General features: G+C 50.5%; 1 protein-coding gene across 1 annotated transcript; it reads right to left on the reverse strand.

The window, feature by feature from the left end:
• Window positions 1-3,489: 3,489 nt before the first annotated feature.
• DLX1 (distal-less homeobox 1) lies at window positions 3,490-8,218 on the reverse strand. The gene is made up of 3 exons (XM_083714593.1): window positions 7,495-8,218; window positions 6,402-6,601; window positions 3,490-4,692 (listed from the first exon to the last, which is right to left on the reverse strand). The coding sequence occupies exons 1-3, from the start codon at window positions 7,805-7,807 to the stop codon at window positions 4,438-4,440; spliced, it is 768 nt and encodes a 255-aa protein (XP_083570719.1). The 5' UTR covers window positions 7,808-8,218; the 3' UTR covers window positions 3,490-4,437.
• Between the last annotated feature and the right edge of the window lie 5,758 nt (window positions 8,219-13,976).

Raw genomic sequence — 13,976 nt, forward strand, 5'->3', positions numbered from 1 at the left:
GCCCAGAATTGAAAAATGGGTGCGTGTCAAAACAAAAATCGATACGATTTATCATTCGCTTCCTCCTCCAGCAGCCTCCCGGAAACCTACTCCCCCACCCCCGCAACACCCACCCACTTTTGCCTCCTCCTCACCCCATAGGGAACTTGCAAACGGATGCAATCCTCAGCTTGGAGGAAAGGGGGGGGGGAGCGAAAGAGAGAAGGAACTTCCTTCTCTGTCTCAGAAACACAGAGCAAAGATGATCTTGCCAAGGCAGCAGGAAAGCCCTGGCTCTGGGATCTGGGTCCTGATCCCAGCGGTGATCTATCTAGTTTTAATCTTTCTTTTTGCTTGCTTTCCTCCGCCCGCTTGGTAGGACATACTGAACTTTGCCGGCGGAGTTTGCCCGAGTGACGCATCTCGCTTGCCATTTGCCCCGAGGTACCAAACTACGACAGGCCCCACGTGCCGCTCCGCAAACTCCTCTTTAGTTCCCTGCAATGGGGACATAGGGAAAGTGTCCTCGTTCTGGCTCTGGGGTGATGAATTTGAAGGCTTATGTGGGTTGGTTGTTTATTCATTTTTAATAGCAACTACGGTAAGCGGAGGATGTGGGGTGGGCGGGGGTCGAGGGACATAATGCATCCTTCTGGGACTTCGGTGGTGTGTCTCAGAAATATCTTGAATTTTGTCTTGTCCTGATGAGCAAAGAAAGAATCAACACACACACACACACACACACACACACACACACAGCTGTTCTTCTCCAAAAGCGGTGGCGCTTTGATCTTCCAAAAGCATGTGCAAGGCGCAAAAGCATGTGCAAGGCGCCCAAAGTTTCCTAAGCCATCCCCTCCCCTGATCTCTCACATACAGAGAGGCCACCCATAGAGAAAGACAGTAAAAGCACCTCCCAAACGGTGATCCACCGCTTTCCTCAATCCCTCGCCTTCCTCGCTGCCCTCCACCCCAATCTCGGTTTTATTTTCTTGCCCAGGCGCATTTGCAATGGCGAAACATAGACCCAGGTCAAAGACCCAGTTTGTCATCCCCCGTGCATGCTTGCCTACATACACACATACATGTGCGATGCCCATAGAAATCTTTCTCTCCCCGCCCCCGCCCCATCTCCTTTCTTCCAGGTTCTCCTTCCCTTCCCAAGAACTGCTGTCCAAACAGATGCGCGTCCCCGAGGGGAAGGCTCCGCTGGAGCCGGTCCCAGCCTCCTGGATGCTTAATAGAGAGAGGCGGCATCGTGTTTTAGGGATGGAAACGCGTGTAGCTGCCAATTTCCTCCGCTGAAAAGTTTGAGCTTGACGAAACGGTGCAGGAGGTAGTGACAAGCGGCGGCGCGTCTTTTGGGGTTGTTTGGGGGAGGAATAATAAAAAAAAGAGGACAGCTAAAATTCAGGGCAGCAAGAGGGGGCAGAAAGCTGCACCACACACACACACACACACGTGTGCTCCAAGCTGTCCCGAGCCATACGCTATAATAATAATAATAATAATAATAATAATAATAATAATAATAATAATAATATAGCGCTATTTGCGGTAGTAAACCTCAGGATTTCTCTTTCTTTTGTAATCCCGCAGGACCTCAGCTCCTAGACCTCGGTGCCTCTGAAACCAGAGGCAAGCCCCTCTTTTTTTGCCCATTCCACACCCCCCCCCCCGCCCCAGTTCCTCTTGCTTTGCTCTAAGAAGGCAACCGCAGACCTTTTCCCTAGCTAGCACCTGTTCTGCCTCCTGAGCGAAGACCTACCGCAAGCGCGCACTCACGACATCTCTCCCCCCCCGCCCCCGCAAAGGGAAAGGCGATCGCGTAGGATGGAATTAAACATAGCACCTTGCCTGGAAAGCTGCCTGGGAGGAAAGTCTCTCCATATTTCAGCCCTTAGCTCGCTGGAGAGTTATTTATAGAAGCAACCATAAATTCAAGATCGTAGTGGGAGTTGGGGAACAAGCAAAGGGGAAGCGTTGTAGTAGATCGCAGCCCAGATTAAGTCTGGGCTTCTTACCCCATGCACACATGCACGCGCACTGTTCCGCTGCGTCGCCCCTGCGCCCTGCGTTTCCATTTGCAAGAGAGCCTCCCTTAATGCCCTGCAAAAGATCCGGCCCGGGCTTCTCACTTCAGAACTGAGCGTTTCCGTCGCGCATTTAAGGTGGTTTGTTTCCATCCGACCACCGTAGCGCATCCAGAATGGATGCAGGAACCAGGATCCTGAGCGCACAGCTCACCCTTGATTTCATTCCACACACTTACAATGCCTCGTTAGGGATTGTGCATTAAAGATCGTGCGGTTTCTTCCTTTTAACCCTTGCGCGCATCATAACAAGCCAAGTTACAAATGACTCTCTCCACCGCAGGTCACGTTTCCAGTCAGTCAACTGCCTTTTTCTTCGTTTTTTCACGACTACGGATAGGATGACCTAAAGTTCCCGTGTCCCTTCATCATCCGCCTCCAGCAGGAAACATGGCACGGGCTCTCCCCCCCTTCCAAAACATAATTTCACACTATCAAAAGAAACTTTTCATCATATTGTGTGTGCAAATATTTTTAGGGCAGGGCCAGGACGGTGGCTGAATCAGGGCTGCGTTGGGTGGGCTTGTTTGTGTGTGTGTGTGTTTTCATCCTTTTTTTGTTGTTTATTCCTCCACCCCACCCCATATGAAAAAAATGAAATAAGTTAATATCCTCAAATGCAAAACTAAACATTGACATTTTAGAGCACTAAAGCAACAGCGCGGAATCCCAAGGCTAGTATCGCATCTTCCGACATAGAGCGCCAGAGCGGGTGGTTTGGTTTGGTTTTTTGTCCACAGGCAAAATCTCCAAGAATCTCAGCTTTCACAAAGCATCATATATTGTAGCCACGCCCGATTTAAATTTAAAAAATGCGGGGTGGGGGGTGGGAGAAAGAACCCAAAACAACAAAAAAGCTAGTTTTTCTGCAACGTGTTCACAGGACAATATTATTATTATTATTTATTTTTTTTAAAAAAAATGTATAGCGACCAAAGGTTGCACTTGAAAATAAGCGCAGGGAGATTTCACACTGATAATTCCTTAGCGTTAAGAAATTGAGATTTAAAGCTGCGAAGCCCAATTGGCCCCTTGTCCAAATGGCTCATTACAGGGAGCTGCCTGTACCCGGGCATGGTTACTTCGCTAAAAGCAAAGAAAACAACGCCTTGGCCTGACTCTGCTTCCAAAGCAAACTACCTTGCTTTATTTCCCCCCGCTTTTTTTTAATTATTTCTCTCAGTTATAATTAACGTGAGACCTGCGCTAAGCGGGTGGGGGAATAGATCTCTCCATAAATGCGCGTGGGAAACCCGAATGCTCCCGTTCCGCTCTGCCCCACACCTTCCCGAAACAGGAAAGCGAATGCACACAGATTAAAATTAAAATTAAACTGAGCGCCTGAGCATCTCCTCCCTAGTACTGTATGTGTGCGAGGTCTTCGACTTTGAAACAAACAGCATGAAAACAACGTCACTTCTGCAAACCAGATCTGCCCGTAAGTTTATTATTATTAATTTTTTTATAGAAAAATGCTTAGGACTCTCATAGTGGTAGATTTCAAAGTCAATAAATAATAATAATTTAAACAAACAAAAAAAATCCCCCCCTTTCCCCTTCGACAGAAGAAAAAAAATATATACACCGAGGACTAACAACGAACATTGTGGGAGGTGGCGGGGGAATGGAAAGAAAAGAAGGAAGGAAAGAGAAAGAAAGAAAGAAAGAAAGAAAGAAAGAAAGAAAGAAAGACGACTTGTGTCCCGTTTTTCGGAGACCAGAGGACTGGAGATGAAGGGAATGACCTATATTTCATTAGAACAGACACGAGAGACAGACAAGAAAGAGGACACAGATTCCTCCCCGCCCCTCTTCCTGGTACAAACAGATTATTCTTCTCATATTTTTTTCCTGATTGTCCAACTAAGCCGAGGGTTTTTCCGGCGCTGCTGGCAGGCTGTTGTCCGGCTGCTCTCGGGCCGATCCGTGGCTGCCGCGTCAGCTGTCTGCACTGGGAACCAGCCCCGCGTCGCATCTGTGCCTGCCTCGCCCGGCAGCTCAGCAGCGGCTGCGCCCAGGAGGACTTTCCCAAAGACTGTCCGCGCGTGGCGTGTCCTTTTTTCTTTTCTTTTTAAAAATTTTTTGGCTGGCGCCTCTTCCCACGTTGCCTTTTCTCAGGCTCCTTGGGTCGTGCGTGCGCGCTTTCCCCAAACTAACCACAGTGTTCGAGCGCGTGTTTGTATGGGGTGTTTAGTAAATTTTTTTCTTTTTCTTTTAAGTATTCTGGTTGATGCCGACGGGGAGATCGGCTTGTTGGTTCAACTTTTTCTTTCTTTCTTATTATTATTTTAAAAATAAAAAAATAAAAAAACCAAAAACGAACGAAATACCAAACCCGAAAGAAAACTCCCTCCAAAAACCCCAATCACATCAGCTGAGGCTGCTGCATAGTTTCCTGGTGGGCCGAAGGGTACCAAGACGTGTAGCTGGGGATGTAAGTGGCCGGGGTCCCAGTGGAGGTCTTACCCGACGTCGAGGTGGTGTTCCAAACTGGGGGCACTGGGGGGGAACTGGCAGACAGGGACCTGCCGTTGGCCAGTGCGCTGCTTTCCAAAGCGGCCCCTCCTTGTTTCATCAGTTTCTTGAATTTGGAGCGCTTGTTTTGGAACCAGATCTTGACCTGTCCCCAAAGGGGTGGGGAGAGAGAGAGAAACGAAAGTTGAAGGCGCCAGCAGAGAAGACAAGCTAGACAGAATCCGGGAGGCAACAGGAAAAAGGGCACCCAGTGGCCAAGAGGGTCTCTGCCCGGAGAAATACGGTACCAGGCCCAAGGCCCAAGGCAACGCTTGGCTGTGATTCCCCCACCCCTAGGGAGGGACGCTTGATTGATACCAACGCGCATCTTTCGCTCGGGGGACCAAATTTCCGGAAATGGAGGCGCACTACTAACTTCTCCCCTTTCTTTAGCGGAGCTAAAAACCACACTCCCCGCACTAGGTCATCTGTAAACAAAGCAAAACAAAACAAAAATAGCTCCCCCAAAACAAATGCGTAAATGCATCAACAGCGAAGTGTGTGGGTCATTCCAAGAGCCACAATTTAAAATATATATATATGTGCATGGATTGAGAGCAGGAAGGCCTGTTAGTTTCCATCTGAGGCAGCATCCGAGTTTTTTTGGTTTTTTTAAAGGCCTAGGAATCCTAAAGACAATCCCAACTACTGTTACTGAAATCACGCCGCCATCCTAAATTAAAGTTCCTGCGCCACAAGGAAGATGGGACGGCCTTGCTCCAAGAGAAGCAAGTCTCAGGAGGGTGATACATCACAGAGGCAAAAGCCCTCGGATCTCCCAGGTTCCAAAGCCCACGAGGGACCCAAGTCTAGACAAATGAAATATTTTATTTGGAGCAACTTTAACAAAAATAATAAGAAAAATCGCATTTTGCAACGGGGATCGGTCTATTTGGGTGACAAATACACACACACACACACACACACACACACACTGTACATTTTTCTCAGATAGACAAAGGTGAAGATTTGATGGTGGTTGAGAAGATAAGGGCTCGCGCCTTTGTATGTGATTCGAGGGAGAGAGGAGCCTTCTTTTAACCCAAACCAAATAGGATCCTCCAAGATTTGAAAGATGGACAATTGAACCGCTGGAGGAGATGGTGAGATCCTTCAGAAATGGAGATCTAAACACCTACATCTTCAAGACATCACCTGGGCACCTTTGTTTGCTTGATTGTTTGTTGGAGGGAGGGAGGGGAATTAGTTCCATTGGGTTCAGGAAGACCAAGTAAGCCAGGCATAGGATAAGGGCAGCTATTATTACTGGGGACACCATTCTCCCCAGAATTGCCCTTTAAAACGGGCCTGCCACTCTCCAGTGCCCCTCCTTGGAATTTTAACGCGGGGGTTGGAGAGATAGATAGATAGATAGATAGATAGATAGATAGATAGATAGATGATAGATAGATAGATAGATAGATAGATAGATAGATAGATAGATCGACCGACTTTTTTATGGCAAGCTCTTGAAGAAACATCAATGAGATTGGGGGTTTCCTAAATCTTAAGCGCGCTTGGGAAAGTAGGAGAGCGAACATGGTCGTGGTGGTGGGGCAGGGCAGCAGTGGAGCAGAAGGAGGTCTTTTTCGACTGATGCTTGGGAGGGCTCTCTGCCCCACCACCAGCAGCAGCAGCCCCACCACCTACCCCGCCCAGCTTCCGCCGGGACCTTGCCTCTTGGGCCTGGGGAGATATGGCGAGCCGAGAGGGCCGCGGGCAGGCGAGGCCGCCAGGAAGTTGCTCGGGGCTCAGGGATGGGGTTGAGAGGGCGAAGGATGCTCTGGGGGTGCAGGTGCTGCTGGCGCTGCCTACCTGGGTCTGGGTGAGTCCCAAGGAGGCGGCCAGCTCGGCTCTCTCGGGCAAAGCCAGGTACTGAGTCTGCTGGAACCGCCGGTTCAAAGCCTGCAGCTGCAAACTGGAGTAAATAGTCCGGGGCTTTCGGATTTTCTTCCCTTTGCCGTTGAAGCGCACTTCTCCGCCTTCCACCACGGTGCTTTTCTCCGTCTCGGCCCCTGCAAGAAGCAAGAAAGCGGGCCAGTGAGGGACTGGATGACTGGATGGATGGATGGATGGATGGATGAGCAATGACCAGCGGTGCTGATGGTGCTGATGAAGGCAATCCTAACAACGGCCCCAAATTTCCCTCCCAACAAATCCGTTGGCCTTGGAGGTGCCCCGGGAGCAGCCGTGTCAAGCAACCCTCCTTCACCTCCTCCTCCTTTTCCTCGCCACTCTCAAGGAGCCCCGGAACCCCCGGTGGCTGCCTCTTCCTCTTCCTCTTCCTCCTCCTCCTCCTCTTCTTCTTCTTCTGCTGCTGCTCGGCAACTCCAGAGAGGCTGCTGAGTCCCGGAGGCTCGGTCGCCGGAGAAGAAAGAAAGTTTGCTATTTTTACAGGCGGCGGCACTTTAGGTTTAATTACCCTTAATTGCATACATTGTTTATAGCGCTACGCAATAAATAATTGCCGAGCCTAATAGGCGCACATCTGGGGGGGGGGGGTGGAGAGAGGGAGAGAGAGATTGAGGAGAGAAGAGAAGGAATTTCTTTCTGGGTTTTGCTAGCCGGGCACGGGGTGGCTTTGTGTACAAACTCCAGAGATCTTGGAGGTTTGGCTGGAGGAATCTGCTTGCTCTCTTAAGGACTGGGGAGGAGGAGGAGGAGGGGGGGGGTGTAGCTTGATAGCAGCATTATTATTATTATTATTATTATTATTATTATTATTATTATTATGTTTTGCTTCCTTCGGGATTCCTTCCCCCCTTTCAGATCTTGTTCTTTTCTGGGAGGGGGTGTCGTTTGGTGCTTCCCAGAGCCCCCCCTTCCCCTCCCCCTCCCCCCGTTTCCTCCCCCTTTCTCCCCACAGAACCCAGCCAGCTCCCCTCCCCTCCCCTCTGCAGGCACGTACCTGTCTCCTCTAACCGGGTCTGAGCCAAGCTGGTGCTGTTGGGGTAGGACTGCACTGAGCTCATGTAGGGATTGGCCGCGTGGCTGCTGACCGAGTTGACATAGGGGTAGCCCAGCGGTCTGGAGAAGGACGAAGCTGCGCTGTAGGAGCTGTCCGGCTGCGAGTGGCCGGCCGAGTGTAAACAGTGCATGGAATAGTGTCCGTGAGACATGGGCGACGGCGGCATTTGCTGCCCGGGCGGCCCAAACTCCATAAAGACCGCCTTGCCGGAGACAGGGCTATTGAGGCTCTCTGGCATGGTAGTCATGGTCATTGCGCGCCGCTGCCTTGGGTGCCTCTCTCTCTTTCTCTCCCTGGCGATCTCTGTCTCTCTCTCTCTCTTCCTCCAGCCTGCCTTTTGGGGGGATCTCTCTCTCTCCCTTTCTCCCTCTCTCTCTCTCTTTCCTCTTTCTCTCTCTCTCTCAGGACCCAATTTAAGAGGCCCGGGGCTTTTCACTTTCCATTCATAAGAAAATGGAGTTTGTCTCTTTGAAAAAGTCTAAGGCATGATGCTTGGAGATCTACACAAACTCGCCTAAAAGCTTTGACTCAGCCAAAAGCGATGAATATGCATGAGCCCGCCGAGCTGATTGGCCCGCCGCCTGGCAGGATCGCGCGCGATTGGCCGGAGACGCTTTTCGGGGGCTCGCCTGCTGGACCCGAGCGAACGAGCGAGCGAGAGAGAGAGAGAGAGAGAGAGAGAGAGAGACGCGAAGGAAGGAGAGAAGGCAGAGACGACGGCGCCGAGCTGGATGGGGCCAGCGCGAGGGGGGCCGCCCAGAGACCCCTCCCTGGCCCCCAGGGGAGGAAGGAGGGGCGCAAAAACCCCTCCTATGGAGAGGGAAAGATCCCAGGCTCCAGGACCCCTCTGACGTCTCCAAACGATTTTGCTATCTACTACCTCTAGCAGCGCCACCAACCTGATGTCAGAACATCAGATGGATTGAGAGAGGGGAAGGGGGCGCTCTCTCTCTCTCTCTCTCTCTCTCTCTCTCTCTCTCTCTCTCTCTCTCAGACCCCCTCCTACCCTTGCAGATCTCCCCCTCGGAGGGGGTCTCTCACAGAGAGATGGGAACAGATCGTCCAGCTTCTTCAGATATTATACAGTGGTACCTCGGTTTACAGACGCTTCAGGTTACAGACTCCGCTAACCCAGAAATACAGTAGTACCTCGGGTTAAGAACTTTGCTTCAGGATGAGAACAGAAATCGCGCGTTGGCGGCAGCAGGAGGCCCCATTAGCTAAAGTGGTGCTTCAGGTTAAGAACAGTTTCAGGTTAAGAAGGGACCTCCAGAACGAATTAAGTACTTAACCCGAGGTACCACTGTATTAGGACCAGTAACTGGGACACGAGGTGCGTGCGTGCGTGTCCAGAAATGGTTAGCACCGCCTGAAGCCCACCATGTCTCGCTGCTTATAAAGAAAACAACAACTGCCACCGGCCTGCAAAGTTGTTGTGGTATATAGTCAGGTGTGTGCATTTGGGGCTGGGCGGGTGCATCTGATCAATTTCGCACGTGTTAGGGGATCCATTGTGTAGCAGCTCTCCCTCGTCCCCCCAAAAGGGGCAGCTGATGTCGTTGCCCTACCCAATACAAAGGCTTTGTGGCTTATCTTAAGGAAGGGGTGGGGGAGATCATCACGGTCCCCTTCTCTGGCAAAGAAGATACCCCGCCGCCCCCTTTTCCCCCGCAGGATGGGGATGCAGGAGACCTCAGAAGAAGCTGCTTTTCACAGCTTTACCTGGGAACCTTCGGGGATGGGGCTGTCATTCATGTTTTTGGTTTGGTCAGCTGAAAAAGTGTGCCGACTTTAGCGCGAGCACAGAACTCTTCGTCAAACAGTATGGAAAGCAAACTCAGTGTTGGCTGCTGAGCCAAGACTGGTGAGAAAATGCCTTTTGCTGTTAAAAACAAACAAACAAACAAACAAACAAACAAGGACTAATAACCTAACGGGAATCTCAGTTCCCTTCTTCTTCTTATTTATTAATATCATTCTACCACCTACAATCAGGATTTCAGTGTTTGGGGTGAAGGAAGGGTTCTCATTTTTTCATCCTTAGCGAGCAGGAGGTCCACCATGAGAAGTACTTTTCGGGTTACATTTCTGAAGTCAAACTTTGACGAAGAGTTCTGTGTCATTGGGAAGCTGGCTCTTTCTCAGCTTGGAATGGGGGAATAAATCGGCGGGTTCCTTTCCAGGGCAGACAACCAAAGGCCAGCTGTTTTGTGCTTCCGGGGGCGCGGGGGGGGGAGCTCAACGAGAGTAATACTCCTCCCCGATCTACACACCAAGCCACCCAGAGACGGAAGCGACCTGCGTGTGGGCCTGATCCCGTTCCCATAAAAAGTCGAAGCCCGATCCCCGCCTGCTCCTCGCCTCTTCCCACTTCGCCAAATTCTCTCTGACCAACCAGAATCAAAGTGTTGGCTGTCGGGGGTGCGGGGGGTGGCGATAGTGTGGGGGGCGCTTCAGAGCCGCTGCCAGGCAAAGGCCTTCTGGGCTGAATCCCAACTGACTTTTCGTCGTCTAAATAATTAGAAAGCGCCTGCTAATTATTTCTCTCCCCCCCCCGCCCCCCTGCTCCGCTTCCACCATTTCGCTTGGGCGCGCGGGACCCAGGAGCCGCTCGGCGGCGGGGGTGGAGGGATGATGATCTTGAGGAAAGTTCACACGTGCAGCAGTATTAGTTACCGATTCCTTTGATTAAATGGTAGTCTCAAGTGCTCTGATCCGCAGCTGAAGGCGGCCCTATTAGCATAACACTGATGTTTAATTTTCATACGCGTAATTAGCCATCTATTTAACACTCATCGCGGCGCGCGGCGTCTTTGCAGCCTAAAACAGCCTGGGGGTGAGGAAGAGATCGAGATCTATATATCCATCTATCTATATATCCATCTATGTATAAAAACCCCACCCCCACGCTTTGGCCTGAGCTGAACTTCTCCTTCTCCCTCACCCTCCTCCGCCCCTCGACAGCGGTCACACCTTGCTCCGTCAACGAGCCCACTCTATGCAATCAAGCGCGCATTTTTGGCACAGGGAGAACACCAATACAAAATGAACATTCCGCACAAATTACATTGCTGATGGCGTTACAGATATTAGTGGGGAGGCCTCCCCTCCCCACGGGCGCGCTCGCTCGCTCGCTCGCTCTGTGGCTCACTCCTTTCCCAGAGCCTGAAAGCAGCTTGCTCGCTGGCTGGCTGGCTGGAGAAAGAGAGATGGTTAGAAGGAAGCGGAACAACTGAGACCTAAGTGAACGCCCTGCTCCAAATCCAAATAACACTGAGACTGAAATCCCTTGGGGGAGTGTCTGAGCCAAACTGGAAGGGATCCACCCAGCCTGCCTCCCTTCAGCGGATCACCTTCTTCGGCGGGTCAGGGAATTGAGAGACTTCCCTGTCCACAAAACTCCCACCACCCCACCCCGGCGGGGAAAAGCCCGTCTAAGCTGCCGTAAGAAGTAGAGTTGCGCGTTCTCCAGCATCCACGGTTCCCTCCAGCAGCAGGAGAAGAAGAAGCAGCAGCGAAGCAGCTGCGCACCTGAGGGAGACCCAGCCGCCGCCTTCTCCCCGAGGAGCCCCGAGCTGTAAGTGGACCGGCCGGGGAGGCTGAAGGTGGAGATGGAGGAGGAGGAAGAGGGTAGGGAGATTTTGGTCGGATTCCTCGCCCTAGACAACAACCGCGCGCGCTCAAGTTAGCTGAAGTTTCCCCAAACTGCCCAGAACTGGGGAAGAGAAAGTTGGGAGGCTAAGCTGAACACATCTTGTGTGGGTGGGGTGGACATCTGGGAAGGTGGACATCTGGGAAAAGGAGGAGGAGGAGCAGCAGCAGCAGCAGCCTGGAGTCCAGACACTTCTTTACGGGGCGGGGGGGGGGGGGGAGAGAGACGGGTGGCAGAAATCTGCAATCAGCTGCGGACTGTCCCCATCTCCGCAGCACCTCGCGAATAATCCGGATTGATTTTCTAGCCATTGGGCGAAGGATCCCAGCAGGACCTAACGCTCAAGTGTCCTCTTAGCTGTACCAAGTGGGGATGTTTATACTGGGTGGGTGTGTTTGTTATCCCCCTTCCCCCAAGAAACACACTCTCTCCCTCCCCCTACCCCCCTCCCATGTCTCCTTAATGGAAGATTTCTGGGTTAAACCTCAAGCGCCTTAGTTTAGCCATCTTCTGACCAAAGGCGACCCACTAATAAACATACACACAAGAGAAGGAGCATAGTGACCCCCGTGGGCGCGCGCATGACTTGAATCGAGCTTTCTGCTACTTGAGAAATTGCATACAGAGAAACCCTAGTCGTTATCCTAACCAAACTCTCCTTTGAAGTACAGGTGAAACTCGAAAAATTAGAATATCGTGGAAAAGTTCATTTATTTCAGTAATTCAGCTTAAAAGGTGAAACTAATATATGAGATAGACTCATGACATGCAAAGCGAGATATGTCAAGCCTTTATTTGTTATAATTGTGATGATTATGGCGTACAGCTGATGAAAACCCCAAATTAACAATCTCAGAAAATTTGAATATTGTGAAAAGGTGCAGTAGCTATTCAATCCATAACACCTGCAATGGATTCCCGAGCCTTTAAATGGTCTCTCAGTCTGGTTTAGTAGGAACCACAATCATGGGGAAGGCTGCTGACCTGACAGTTGTGCAGAAAGCCATCATTGAGACCCTCCATAAGGAGGGAAAGCCTCAAAAGGTAATTGCAGAAGAAGTTGGATGTTCCCAAAGTGCTGTATCGAAGCACATTAATGGAAAGTTAAGCAGAAGGGGAAAGTGTGGAAGGAAAAGGTGCACAAGCAGCAGGGATGACCGCAGCCTGGAGAGGATTGTCAGGAAAAGACCGTTCAAACGTGTTGGGGACTTTCACAAGGAGTGGACTGAGGCTGGAGTTAGTGCATCAAGAGCCACCACACACAGACGGATCCTGGAGATGGGCTTCAAATGTCATATTCCTCTTGTCAAGCCGCTCCTGAACAAGAAACAACGTCAGAAGCGTCTTACCTGGGCTAAAGAAAAAAAGAACTGGCCTGTTGCTCAGTGGTCCCAAGTCCTCTTTTCTGATGAGAGCAACTTTGCACCTCATTTGGAAACCAAGGACCCAGAGTCTGGAGCAAGAATGGGGAGGCACACAATGCCAGATGCTTGAAGTCCAGTGTGAAGTTTCCACAGTCTGTGTTGGTTTGGGGAGCCATGTCATCAGCTGGTGTTGGTCCACTGTGCTTCATTAAGTCCAGGGTCAATGCAGCCGTCTACCAGGAGATTTTGGAGCACTTCATGCTTCCTTCCGCAGACGAGCTTTATGGGGATGCTGACTTCATTTTCCAGCACGACTTGGCACCTGCCCACAGTGCCAAAAGTACCAAAACCTGGTTCAATGCCCATGGGATTACTGTGCTTGATGGGCCAGCAAACTCGCCTGACCTGAACCTATGGGGCATTGCCAAGAGAAAGATGAGAGGCATGAGACCGAGCAATGCAGAAGAGCTGAAGGCTGCTATTGAAGCTTCCTGGTCTTCCATAACACCTCAGCAGTGCCACAGGCTGATAGCATCCATTCCACGCCGCATTGAGGCAGTAATTGATGCAAAAGGGGCCCAAACCAAGCACTGAGTACATATGCATGCTTCTACTTCTCAGAGGTCCAATATTGCTCTATTTGCAATCCTTGTTTTGCTGATTTCATTTAATATTCTAATTTTCTGAGATTGTTAATTTGTGGTTTTCATCAGCTGTACGCCATAAACATCACAATTATAACAAATAAAGGTTTGACATATCTCGCTTTGTATGTCTTGAGTCTATCTCATATATTAGTTTCACCTTTTAAGTTGAATTACTGAAATAAACGAACTTTCCCACGATATTCTAATTTTTCGAGTTTCACCTGTAAGTCAGATTGACCTCACTGAGGCTAACTTTAAAACCAGCACTTTTAGAACTGTAGATTTAATGCAAAGTTTACCGATCAGTTGCAACTAGCTTGTGAGAAGTGTCTTTCCTGAAAGTAACCACAAAAAAGCAGGAGGTTTATTTTTAATTTTTATTTGGGGGGGGGGAGGCAAGATCGCCCTGATGGACCCGCTCCCCCTCCTGCCCGATCAACTCCTGGTTAGTTAAGTTATAGGGTTCTGGGCTCGAATTGCTTCCGTCCTCTTGAAGTGTAACTGCGATCCTAAAGTATTAGGAAGCGTATCGAGTGCGATCCAGTGGGACTTCTGCGTCGACGCGTTAAGGGACTGCGTCTTTAAGCTTCCCCTTTGGAAGGAGGGGCGAAGGTGCGGAGTATGTCCCACTGAACATCGCCAGACTCTTTCATGGCTAATAGAGCTACTTAGGATCGGGCTAAATGGGCATTGCGAAGAAATGGATTTTGGGCAAATACTCCAACTTCCATGGTGGTCTTGGGAAGCACCTGTGCAGGA

Source organism: Podarcis gaigeae (assembly GCF_964106915.1).
Source record: "Podarcis gaigeae genome assembly, chromosome: 1".
Taxonomy (NCBI): domain Eukaryota; kingdom Metazoa; phylum Chordata; class Lepidosauria; order Squamata; family Lacertidae; genus Podarcis; species Podarcis gaigeae.